The following is a 12,792-nucleotide window of genomic DNA, read 5'->3' as shown; positions in this document are numbered from 1 at the left end:
TCTAAATATACGTGCGCCAGAGTTTCCCTCACGTTGCAAAAAGGGCAAGTATCTGGGATGGGGGTGAACCGTGTCAAAAACATGCCCGTGCTCACAGCTCCGTGAAGGAGCTGCCAAGTAATGTCCCCGACAGGCCTTGGGACCAAGGTGGAATACAGGCTGGCCCACCAGGGTTGCTCACCCTCCAAAGGTGGCAGGAGGTCCCGCCACTTTGTATCGGGGCGGGACACCAGGGTGTGGGCGTTAAGGGTGTGAAGCATGAGTGTGTATAGATATTTCCATGGTGCGATTTGGAAGCTGATCGGCTGCAGTTCATGCAGCCAGCTCGCAGTGAAAGGGTGAGGGGTTTGTTGGGATCTACGGGGTAGGGGCCCAACTGAAAGGTCCGGCGGGCCTGGGGCAGAGGGTGGGCGGGGTGCGCCCTCGTGCAGGGCTCGGTTGAGATAAGCCCGAGCAGCGGGCGTTAAGGCGGCCTTCACCTCCTGAAGTACGCGCCGGGGGGTATGAGGTCTGGAGAGCCCCATGCGCCGAGCAAGCGTCAGGGGATCCAGCCAGTCTCCCCGGTCGTAGTCCAGGAGATCTCCGACTCTCGTGACTTCTGCCAGGACCAAACTCTGGCGCACCGAGCGGGACTCCGCCACCTGCACACGGAGCTGGGGGTTGTGTAGCAGGGGCTCCGCGAGGAGATCTGCTCCCACGGTGACCGCCACGGACCTGGTTGTTGAAAACAGTTTCCAGGTCCAGAGGAGCTCCTGGTAGAAGACCGGCAGCCCGGAGAGGTCTCGCGGAAAACCTCTCGGACAGAGATAAAAGAGCTGCCGGTCATATTGGAGCCCTTGGAAGCGGCGCAGGAAGGCGTGCGCAAGTATGCTCCACGTCGAACTACCTGCGCTATAAAGGAGCCTCTGCAGGGCCTGGAGGCGGAAGACACGGACCTGAGTGTGCAAACACTTCAGGCCCTGCCCTCCTTCCTTCAGGGGTAGATGAAGAACCCCTACAGGGGCCCAGTGCATTCCTGACCAAAAGAACTCTAGAATCGATGTCTGGAGGTTGGTCAGGAAACCCAGGGCCGGGACCAGGGTGTTGAGCTGGTACCAGAGCGTGGACAGGACTAGTTGGTTAAGCACCAGTGCTCTCCCTCGGAGGGAGAGACATCGGAGTAGCCTCGTCCATTTCCAGAGCCGCTCTATCACCCCGCCTTCTAAATTTTGCCAGTTCTCCGGCAGAGAAGGGTGTGTGGCAGAAAGGTAAACGCCTAGGTAGAGTAGTGGACCTGCGCTCCACCGGATGGTCTGAAGCGCGGGTGGGATGGAGCTCACCTGCCACCAGTCCCCCACCACCAAGCCAGAGCTCTTGACCCAGCTGACTCGGGCGGAGGAGGCTGCCAAATAGATGGCCTGGCAAGCCTCCACCCGTGCCAAGTCCCCCAGGTCCTGGACCACGAGGAGCACGACATTGGCATACGCCGACAGGACCAGCCGCAGCTCCGGCTCCCGCAGCACCAACCCTGTCAACCTCCTGCGGAGGAGACAGAGGAAGGGCTCGATTGCCAGAGCGTACAGCTGGCCCATGAGGGTGCACCCCTGCCGTACTCCTCGCCCGAAGCTGACCGATTCAGTCAGGGTCCAGTTGAGCCTAGCCACACACTTTGCAGAAGCGTACAGCACCTGGAGAAAACTCACAAACTGAGGTCCGAATCCAAACACCTGCAGAGTGCCCAGGAGGTACCCATGGTCCACTCTATCGAACGCCTTCTCCTGATCAAAAGACAGGAGGGCGAACGACAGACCGTCTCTACGCCCGAGTTCCAAAAGATCTCGGACTAGAAACAGATTGTCAAAAATGCTGCGACCAGGGACAGTATAGGTCTGGTCTGGGTGGATCACGTCCGCCATCACGGACCCTAGCCGCAGCGAGATTGCTTTCGCTACGATTTTGTAGTCCATGCTAAGGAGCAAGACGGGACGCCAGTTTCGTAAATCACGGCGGTCCCCCTTCTTCGGCAACAAGGCGAGCACCACTCGCCTGCATGAAACAGGGAGGACCCCGCCATGTGAAGACTCAGCCCAGACAGTGGCTCGGTCTGGGCCAAGGATGTCCCAGAACGCGCGGTAGAACTCCAGGGTCATCCCGTCCATGCCCGGAGATTTATTAGTGGGCATGTGACGGAGGGCTTCCGAGAACTCGGCCAGGGTGAGAGGCAGCTCTAGTCGGTCTCGGTCGCCCACGCTGACAGTGGGGAGTTCCTCCCAGAGCACCTTGCAAGCGCCAGGATCGGTCAGATCCGGGGAGAAAAGGCTTGTGTAGAAGTCACGGGCCCTCCCACACATCTCCACCGGATCCGTGAGGGGAGCGCCGTCTTCTGCTAGAAGGCAGGTGACGTGTTTCTTGGCCCCCTCGTTTTCTCAAGAGCGTAGAAGAAACGGGAGCCGCGATCCATCTCTCGAAGGAGGCGAATGCGGGATCGAACAAAAGGCACCTCGGGCCCGATGGTCCTTGAGGGCCCGGAGCTCCTCCCGCTTCTCCCGGCACGCTCCGCAGAGGAATGGGTCCTCGGGGCTGGTGGCCAGACGCCTCTCCATCTCTAAGACCTCCCATTCCAACTGCTCTGTCGCTGCATTTCTCCGTCAGCTGGTGCCCCGAGTGTAGTCACGGCAGAAGAGCTTGGCGCGCACCTTCCCTAGATCCCACCATCGTCGCGCTGAGGGAAAGGCACGCTGCTGCTCTCGCCAGGCCAGCCAAAACTCCCGGAAGGATGTCACGAAGACCTCATCCTCCAACAGGCTGTTGTTAAAATGCCAATAGGCCGGCCCCGCCTTTCTGTGCGGAGGGAGGCTGTTATGGTGGCTAGATGATGGTCGGAAAATGGGGCCGGCCGAATGTTGGAGGAGTGGGCTTGTGAAAGATGGAAACGGGATAAATAAATACGGTCCAACCGAGAGTGGTGTGACCGATGGGTCTCCACCCGGACAAAGGTGAACGTGGAAGTGTCATCTGGGTGATGGTCACGCCAGATGTCCACTAGGGAGTGATGTTTGACTATTCCTCGGAGAATGTTCGTGGCGGCCGGGCTCAGCTCGGCCCCTGAGCAGTCCTGTTCCTCGAGGGTGGTGTTAAAGTCCCCTCCAGGACTAGGCACTCGTGAGAATCTAGGGTGCGGAGGAAGTCGGACACCCACTGATAGAATTGCGGCCGCTTCGGGCTCGTTGTCGGGGCATAGATGTTAACGAGGTTGACCACGAGCCCCTCCATACGGACTCGGAGATGCAGCAGGTGTCCCAGCACGGCCTCAGTGACCCCTAGCACCTCGGGCCGTAGGTTGGGGGAGAACAGGGTCGCCACTCCAGCTTGTCGAATCGTGAAGTGGGTAAAGTAGACCCCGTCCCCCAACTCCAGCCGCCAGCTGTCCTCGGCGGTCGGATCCCGTATGGGTCTCCTGCAGGAAAACCACAGAGTACCCCCCTTCCCGAAGGTAAGAGAGCACCTGGGACCTGCGGAGAGCTATCCTGCAGCCCCTGGTGTTCAAAGTTGCGATAATGAGAGGCGTCATGCGGAGGGCTGGGGGGGTGGGGGTTCCTTGTTGGCGGGGGTGTTCGCAGGTCCCGGCGGGTCGTGCAACAATCCGTGACCCATCACGTAAGTGAGTAAATCATCACGGAAGCTGTGGGCCTGCCCGTAGGCCGCGGCACCGTGCCTTCCTTTCCCTCTACCCTCCTTTATAAGGGCCCTTGTGGCCTGGAGGAGTTGATCAAAGTCTCCCCATAGCTGGAGAGCCAGCTGTACCCTGTTGCGGGAGCCACGGATGTCTTCTAAAAACTCCGGCAATGCTTTTCGCAGCTCATGGGGGGGTGGGGTTGCGATTTCCCGGTTATTCCCTAGTGGGGCTCTTGGTGCAGCCTCGTGGTCCGCTGAGGCGGGCAGGCAGGGTGCGGACCACCGACGGGGCGTCTGACAGGCTAAAGTTATTAGGTCCGTCTCAAGCCTTGGGGCAGAAGGGGATGGCGGAGGGAAAATTGCAGCTCCTAATGGGTCGCGGCAGGAAAATGCAAAGACTGCTCCTTGGGTGGAATCTGCAAAAAACGGGAAAGAAATAACCCCAGGGGCAGCAATAGCATTGCAGGAAGAGGTGGATTGGGCAGGGACAGGGGTGGGGGCGGGGTCAGAGGCGAGGCTCTGGGCTTCGGGAGGCAAGCAGCTGAGAGGTGGTGCCTCCCGAACAGATTTGAGGGTTAAGGGGGTGGGGAGGGGGCTCCCAGTGATGCTAGGCGGAGGCTCTGTGGTGGATTTGGCAGCCATGGCATCAGGTGGTCGACCACCTTCTGTAGGGTGCCCGCCCGGGAAGGCGGTTAGGGGGAGGGAGCATGGGGAAAGGGGGACTGGGGTAAGGTTGCCCAGATCGAGGCCAGCCGGCAGTAGGTCATTCTCTCCTTGGGTGACCGGGGTCAAACCTAGGGCCTCGATCTCCTCATACATGGAGGAGAGGTCGTCTTCTGCCACCCCGGGGGTCTACCCTCTGGCGCCCACTACGACGGTCGCTTCGGGGTTCGCGGGGGGTTCGGGTGATATTCGGGCAGAAGGGGCTTCCTCAGGGGTCTCGGAGGGGAGGGTCTCCCGTGGAGGGGAGATTCTACCTTCCAGTGCTATTTTGTCTTCCCCTCCCGACACCGGCGAAGGGATCTCACTCGTGGGCATAGTGGAAGGCTCAGTGTCAGTGCCTCCCTTCCTGGTCTTCCGGGGTCCTCCGCATCGGATGGGTGCAGCGGAGCTCGAGCCTTCCGCTTGCCTCGCTTTCCCTGGACTAGGGTCCAGCCCTCCATAGCATCGTCTGGGGGCTGGTTAGCAGGGGTCGTGTCGGGGGGCAGAGACGATGGTTCAGGGGCTCAGGGGGGTAACGGTGAGGCAGCATGGGGGGGGGCGGTTCTCCTTGGGGCAGGCCCTCTCCTATGCCCGGTAATATCTTTGCTGCATCTTCCTCCATAGGCTCTGCTGGATTGTTAACAGCAAGGGCGGGGCTCCCTCGCTCGTCTGGGCGTTGTAGGGGAGGTGTCTCTTGGGCCCGGGCAGGAGCAGCGGTTGATCGAGCAGGAGGAGAGGTGGTTTCAGGTACCGGGCGGCCAGGGGCGTCGGCAATGACGGAGCCGATGTCCTGCTGGGTCTCGGGGGTCTCGGGTGCCCCTCCCCGCCGGGCCAAGAGGCAGTCTCTTCGGACATGCCCCGCTGATTGGCAGAGGTAGCACCGGGCCTCTCCTGTGGAGTAAAAGACCCGATAGCGGGCTCCCTGGTAGGGGACTAGGAAGGACCCCTCGAGCGCCTCTCCGTCATGCGCCGGCGGCGACGGTAGAAGCTGCACTTGCCGGCGGAACGAAAGGACGTGACGGAGGGTGGGGTCCTTGCAGCCCAACGGGAGAGGGCTGATGACAGAAACGGGTTTCCCCAGGGTGGAGAAGAGCGGGTAACAGGGCGGCATTGGGTAGAAAAGGAGAGACAGAGGTCAGGACTAGGCGGACGCCCAGGTCCTCTAGCGGTTCCAGGGGAACGAACACCCCCCCACCACCAGGCCCTTCTCCATCGCCTCCTGGGCGGCAGCCTCCAATGCTAAGAAAAAGACGACCTTCCCGTACATTTTGGAGGCCGCCACAATAGCCATGGGTCCTACCACCCTCTCCAACGCCTGCACGTATGTCTTCACGTGGGTCAAGGTGGGCACCAGGAGGCAACGGACACCGTGCTTCCTGGTCATGGTGGGGAAGGGGCCCCGGCTGCTATTGATGGTAGTGGAGGCGATGGGTGGGCGAGATGACGAGACGGCAGGCGGTGGGGGGCTGCTACCGCCCGGGCATATGCCCTGGGGGCCAGGGGAGAGACGCTCGCAGAGCTGGTGGAGGCAACAGTGGGGAGAGACACCATGGTCGATGACGAGGCCACAGCGGTGGGGGCAGCCCCTGCCATGGAGGGCCTGGTGGTTGTAGCAGGGCCCTTTCCCCTCTTCACACCCTGGCCTTTCCGGCCAACTGGGGGGGCTCTCCTAGAATCTGGGGGGGGGTGGGCGTAGCAGCGGCAGTAGTCGCCCCGGTGCCTCCTGCTGCCGATGCCCCAGCGGGGGCGGTGGCAGGTGTTTTGGCAGCAGCGGGGGGGGGGGGGGAAGCTTGGGGGTTGGGCAGGGGGGTAGGTGGGGGAGGGGCAGCCGAGGTTATTAGAGGGGCCTCACCCCTCTCATTCCCCCGCCATCGTGAGCAGGAAGAGGCAGGGAGACACCAGAAGGAGGAGGGGGGAGGGGGAAGCAGATTAACTGCTTCTCCCTGTTGGGCTGCAGGCGGGGGGCCAAATGGGTCGGACTGGACAGGGGGAGGAAACAGGAGTTGGGGTTAGGTAGTAGGGGCAAACTGTAGGGTGGGCAGTCCAGGGGTGGGTGGGGGAACGTGGACCCACACGCGTTTGTCCAAAGAGTCTCGTTTGGTCGGCTGTTGTGTCTGGTCCGGACGGTGAAATTCAGAGCAAGCAGCTGAATCCAAAGGCAGATGGCAAGTTGACAGCAGGGACTGACGGCGGGGGGGCCGTGACGGTTGTAGTAGTGTTGGGGGGGGCACCGATGGATCGGGGGGGGGCAGCTCTGTGCCACACCTCCTGTGCCCCTACAAATGCAGTTAAGACACAGTCAAACTCCCCCCACACGAGGGTACAGTTCAAAAGTTACTCAGTCTTATGGCCCCCTCCACAATGATTTGTAGCTTCCCTGGGCGATGTCTTTGTCGGGTGTCTTGTCTCCCGGGCTTTGTGGAGCATTCCAAAAATGCCAAGTAGATAAGAAGAAAAAAAAATAACTTGTCGGTTAATTACAGGTCCACAAACGAACAGCAAACAGCTGGGTCTGGGGGCTTCCACTCCCCTCCTCCGGGGAGCGGGTCGGCAGTCCCCCCCCTCCTCCGGGGGTTTCAGCTGGAGCAATAGCAGCGTCCGAGGGCAGGTGTGGGGGGGCTGGCAGGCAAGCTGGCAGCCGACCAGCACTCGAACGGCAGCAAAGAAAAACAGGGAAAAAAAAAAAACGGAAGAAAAAGCGTCTGGCCCGGTTGCGGGGGGGGGACACGACACGGACTGAAGCAGGGTCAAAAAGTAAGAAAAGCCCAGGCCAGGGGGCTTTAGGAGAGAATAGAAAGCAGATAGCTGAGCAGCAACGAAGGAGGTCCCTTTTCCCTGGGTAAGATAACAGGGAAGGTTCCAGAACAATCAGGAACCTTCTGGAGACAATTAAGACAGGCTGATTAGAACACCTGCAGCCAATCAAGAAGCTGCTAGAATCAATTAAGGCAGGCTAATCAGGGCACCTGGGTTTTAAAAAGGAGCTCACTTCAGTTTGTGGTGTGTGTGTGAGGAGCTGGGAGCAAGAGGCACTAGGAGCTGAGAGTGAAAACGCGGACTGTTGGAGGACTGAGGTGTACAAGCATTATCAGACACCAGGAGGAAGGTCCTATGGTGAGGATAAAGAAGGTGTTGGGAGGAGGCCATGGGGAAGTAGCCCAGGGAGTTGTAGCTGTCGCAGAGCTGTTCCATTAGGCACTCTAGACAGCTGCATTCCACAGGGCCCTGGGCTGGAACCCGGAGTAGAGGGCGGGCCCGGGTTCTCTCCAAATCCTCCCAACTCCTGGTCAGACACAGGAGAAGTCGACCTAGACTGTGGGTTCAGAAAAACGGCCAAGTTGAGGGCTGCTGTGAAGCTCCAAGGCAAGCAAATCTGCCAATAAGCGCAAGACCCACCAAGGTAGAGCAGGAACTTTGTCACAGTATCTTCAACTCCCACTGAAGTCAATGAGCATTGAGGGTGCTCAATGCTTTGAACCCCAGAAGCAGTCTCATCTCCCCTTGTCTGTGATAAACTTAATCTCAAAGTGATGTATCGAAAGATAAAATAATGAAAAAATGAATCATAAGTTAAGACAATATTTTATTTTCAGAACCACGCAAGGACTCAAATAATCTTATTTTCCCCTATCTTTAGCACACAAAATAAATAATCCAACTATGATTCTCTTATCCACCCCTGCCCACAAAGAACACTTAAAAGAACACTTAAAAGACTATGCAAGGACAATCCCAGAGCTAGATTTTAAAAAAACAAACCCTGGCCAATGGGATTGAGGAGTCTGTGAGACAAGCTCACACTTCCAGGTTATGAACATCCTAGTCCCAGTCCACATGAATTTAACTGGAATGGCCTCTCCAAGAGAAGTAACTGACTGGTATCCACTGGTAAAGACACTACAAATGAATTAATGGTCTCTCCACTCAGCTTCTGTTTGGATTGGATTTATAATCAGGTCTGAGCTTGTTCTCTGAAGCACAGGGCCAAACAAAACAAACACGTTTTGCGTATGTTTCTGCTTGGACCCAATTATAAATACTGCCCTACAATCAGTATTTTCTTAAATTTCTTCGAATAAACACAGTTCCTCCTTCATTGTTCAGCCAACGTAGAACTATCATGTATACATGTACATTTTATTTTAACAATCTCAAATGACTTGATCTCAGTTTGGAATCTTTTTGTTGTCAATAAAAAATAACAAAACAAAAAAAGTGTTTTTTTAAATGCTACCCCTGAGCAACCTGATTTACTAATATGCTCACTTCATAATTTCAGATGTATAATGGTGAAAATCTTCATGACCTACATTTTTAAAAGTGCATGCACAAAAGTACAATTAAGCTTGCTTGCACACAACCCCTTCACTTGTGCATCCATACTGGTTGTTGGATAGGAGTCCTTCTGAAAATCTGGACCAGTATGTCTTATGCCAGAATAAACTAGCCTAGGACAGCCTGTCCCACAGCAGGTGATGAGGATCATTTCAAACAAATATAAAAACAATGAAAAATACTTTGAACTATCTTCTAAAGAAAACATTTTAAAGTCATTCTAAGTCACTCAAAAGAATGTGTGGTGCTGGATTGCTACCAGTTTATGGGTTACTGAAACGCAGACAAGGCAATCAGGCTCCTACAGAATACATGTTATTTTGTGTCTGTCTGTTTAATTATTATAGAAATATGTTAACAAATTGCTTCTATGCTGAGTAATTTAGATTAAAGTACAAATGAGGATATATTTAAAATGGAATAATTGACTGTGGTTTTAATTCACTGATTATCAAATCAATGTTGAAGAGGTTAGGAAAAAAATCCCAGAAAACACACACCAGAGAAAAATTCATGCCAAAAAGCAAAAGGTACACATTTTTAGGTCAGATGTGCTGGGACTTCTCTCTCATTCTATGAAACGACAGTGTCTGGTGGCAGCTTTATATTCCAAACAGCAAATGTAACCCTTTGTTCAATTTTTGTTGTTACACAAATGTAAAACATTAAAGATGAGCCTTACTGTGGACAGAGTTTTTATAAACAGATTGCAAGGGAAGAGATTAAAATGAAGTGTTAGACTCCAGGCAAGCAGAAGTTCAAGTATTGCCCAAATTATCACCCATCACAGAATTGCAAAAGAAGAGCTTTACTTTTGTTGTTGTATTTATTCTTCCATAATAGGATGTGTTATTTAATATTTTCATCAAATATCCAGAAGTTAAACATAACCATGATCAAATTTGCTACATTAAAATTAGAGGGGTATGAAATACTCAGAAAGACAGACTTAAAGTTAACTGGAGAAATTAGAAACACTAGTCTGGAAACAACAGGGGAAGATTCAATACTAACATACTGCTATTAACTTGCCAGTGGTTTGGCTTCCTTAATTTCACTGCCATACTTCTACTACTGTAGAGTCAAAACTCTGTCACATTGGCCTCTCTTTTCATTCAGCATCCACTGTTTCAACATTCACATTTATATGAGCCAATGGTATGTACACAGAAGCCTTCCCCACAGATATGAGGTCTCAAACCTTCAACAAAATCTGAGAAGTGGGACAGGGGAAGAAACCAAAAGATGCACATAAACTTAAATTCATCATCAAATAACCACCACACATAATATATGCATTACCCCTATTCTTTCTTGTATGTTTGTCAGATAGTAGAGAATTACAAAAGAAAATGTTAATGTTCAACTTAAGAAGAGGAATTTAACTAACACTGGAGAGTAATATATTGTATATTAGAAACATTATGGGACAGACAGATCTTGCCTTCAGTTGCACTGGTGTAAATCCAGAAAAACTATTCCCAGATCCTCAAATGTACTTAGGTGCCTAACTCCTGTTGACTTCAATAGGAATTAGGCACCTAAATACTTTTGAGGACCTGGTCCTCTGTGTTTCTTGGAGTTCTCTGTATTACACTCTATCAGGGTGATCTGCCCCTTTGAGAGCCAGGATGCAGCCAGCCCTGTTCTGGAAAGAAGCAGTATCAGGTGATTGGGTCTGTTGATTACCAGCTTAGTGATACAGATGTGGGCCCCACTTCCACGAGGGAGCCTGGGTCCAGGAGCGTGATGAGAGTATACTCTCCTGTACTGCAGAAGAGGACTGTGAGGGAATAAGAGGCCCTGCAAACTGCTCTTACCCTCTGCCTCCACAGCTGGCTGAAGGTTCTGACCACCAAATTGCAGGAGACTAGAGGGCGGGGGTACAGTCTCATGTTGAGAACAGAACTATTACTTTATGTTGTCAGGCCACATTTCCTTTTTTGTGTTGGACAAAAAACAAGAGCCCTGAGGCAAGGGCTATGAGTTGATCTGGATGTGGCTAGTTATTTTTCCCAGGCTGGTAATCAAATCTACCACCCTATACATACTCTGTTGGAAGATGACCAGAGAAGGTCAGATCCACAGCTATGTGGAGTCACCTGCAATTTTCCTATGCAAAGAGAAGAGAGAAGAGGACACAAGGGCTGTGCATGCAACTGAAGCCTCAGGGAGAAGTGGAGAGAAGAGTGATCAAGGCAACATATAAATGTTACATGAATAGTGTATTCACACTGTGGGGCTTACGGATGGCAAGAACGGACAGTTGGGTAATTCTAAGGAAAACTGTGGAAAAGCAGATTGTCCTACCAAATTTGGGACAGTTGTGAGGTAAGGAGTTGTTTTGTAATTTTTTTTAAATATCTCACCCTGCAGCCAATCAGTTGAGGGGAAAATAAAAAAAGTGATCAGGGAGACTCTTGATTTCATATCTGCAAAAAGCAATAACTTTTAAAATAAATAATTGTCAACACTCATTGTGGTTAACCATGTCCCTCTGTAGCTATACACATAAAAACACCTTGGGGTAGGGTTTGGGGTTTTTTGCCTGCTTCCTAACAAATATGTAATGAAGAAAACATTATATTGATCTCTTAGGCCCCATCCTCAAAGGTATTTAGGTGCCAAACTGACATTGATTTTGAGGATCTGGGCTTTAGGGCCTGATTCAATGCTCATTGAGTGCAAAGGGAGTATTTTCAATTACTTCAATTAACTTTGGCTCAGGCTCTTAATGATTAGTTTTAAAATTATTATTCTCATCATCATTTTAATAAAGAAGAGCAGTGGTTACCAATGCATTCTGTTCCTTCTTCATTGGCCATGAATCCTGTTTGGCAAATGCACAGGAAACTCCCTTCTGTATTTTCACAGTGCCCAAGGGAGCACAGATGGGGAGTCTGAGCACACTCATTGATATCTGTTTAAGAAATAAAAATATAAGGATATTGAAAAATGGAACATAATTGGGCATGAGTCTTTTCCCCACCCCACCCAACAAATACGTGCATTTGAAAAGACAGGGCTTGTAATAAGTTTAACTGTTTGAAAGCCTATAACACTTTGTTCTCTTAAACAGCCTCAAGAAGGGTATATCAAATCGTTGTAGATGGGAAAATCAGGCTTACTGGCTTAAGCTCTAGGAGTACCGCAATTATGTAAAGACTAAACAGTGGACACGATTCAAATCTCCATTTGCAAGTAATTAATGCTACTACGGTATTTGTGGTACTCCCCATATTAAGCATTGGTATTGCTATACAATTATAAGAATTTTAAATCTTCATTATTCTAGGTGTATTTGTATAAAATGTATTTAAATAAATAGTGTATTCGCACCGATCAGGAGAGGTATTATTTTTGAGTAGTTATTGACTTTCTGATAAAGTAAAAATGAGTAACGGAACATTTGAAAATATAATACAATCAAACGTAAAAATTACTGTGTTCATTCAGTATTACAGTTGACATTTTGTTTTGTTGTGACTGATCATCTGCTGTAATTCACAAGCAGCCTTTTGTATTCTTGTATATAGTGTTAACTTTAATGCCTTAATATAAGTAAAATATGGTAATATAAGTAACATATGGCTTAACTATAGTTGCTGTGGGCACCATAAGTCTGAACTTCTGGTTCCTGGACATGTAAAATCTCACCAATAAAACTGCATTAATAGAATGTTTGCATATATAACTTTATTTATTATTTTTAAAGAAAAAATGCAGAGAAAGCACTGATTCATCCTTCAAATACGTAAAGTATACTTGGTCCTGCCTCAGCATGGTGAGATGGATTACATCAGTGGTTCTCAACGCGGGGTACGCAGAGGTCTTCCAGTGGGTACATTAACTCATCTAAATATTTGCTTAGTTTTACAACAGGCTACATAAAAAACACTAGCGAAGTCAGTACAAGCTAAAATTTCAAACTGGCAATGACTTGTTTATACTGCTCTATATACTATACACTGAAATGTAAGCAGAATATTTATATTCCAATTGATTTATTTTATTATATGGTAAAAATTAGAAAGTAAGCACTTTTTCAGTAATAGTGTGTTGTGACACTTTTGTATTTTTATATCTGATTTTGTGAGCAAG

General features: G+C 51.0%; 1 protein-coding gene across 10 annotated transcripts in view; it reads right to left on the bottom strand.

Annotated features, from left to right (window-relative positions):
* LTBP1 (latent transforming growth factor beta binding protein 1) overlaps positions 1 to 12,792 on the bottom strand; it is a 361,660-nt gene that overhangs the window by 98,278 nt on the left and 250,590 nt on the right. For all 10 annotated transcript variants that reach the window (XM_037895450.2, XM_027833839.3, XM_043543429.1 and 7 more), the window contains one exon: positions 11,486 to 11,611. In XM_037895450.2, coding sequence (XP_037751378.1) covers positions 11,486 to 11,611 — 126 coding nt within the window. The remainder of the gene's footprint in view (positions 1 to 11,485; positions 11,612 to 12,792) is intronic.

This window comes from Chelonia mydas, chromosome 3 (genome assembly GCF_015237465.2).
Source record: "Chelonia mydas isolate rCheMyd1 chromosome 3, rCheMyd1.pri.v2, whole genome shotgun sequence".
Lineage (NCBI taxonomy): Eukaryota > Metazoa > Chordata > Testudines > Cheloniidae > Chelonia > Chelonia mydas.
This window is presented reverse-complemented; position numbering and strand designations above follow the sequence as displayed.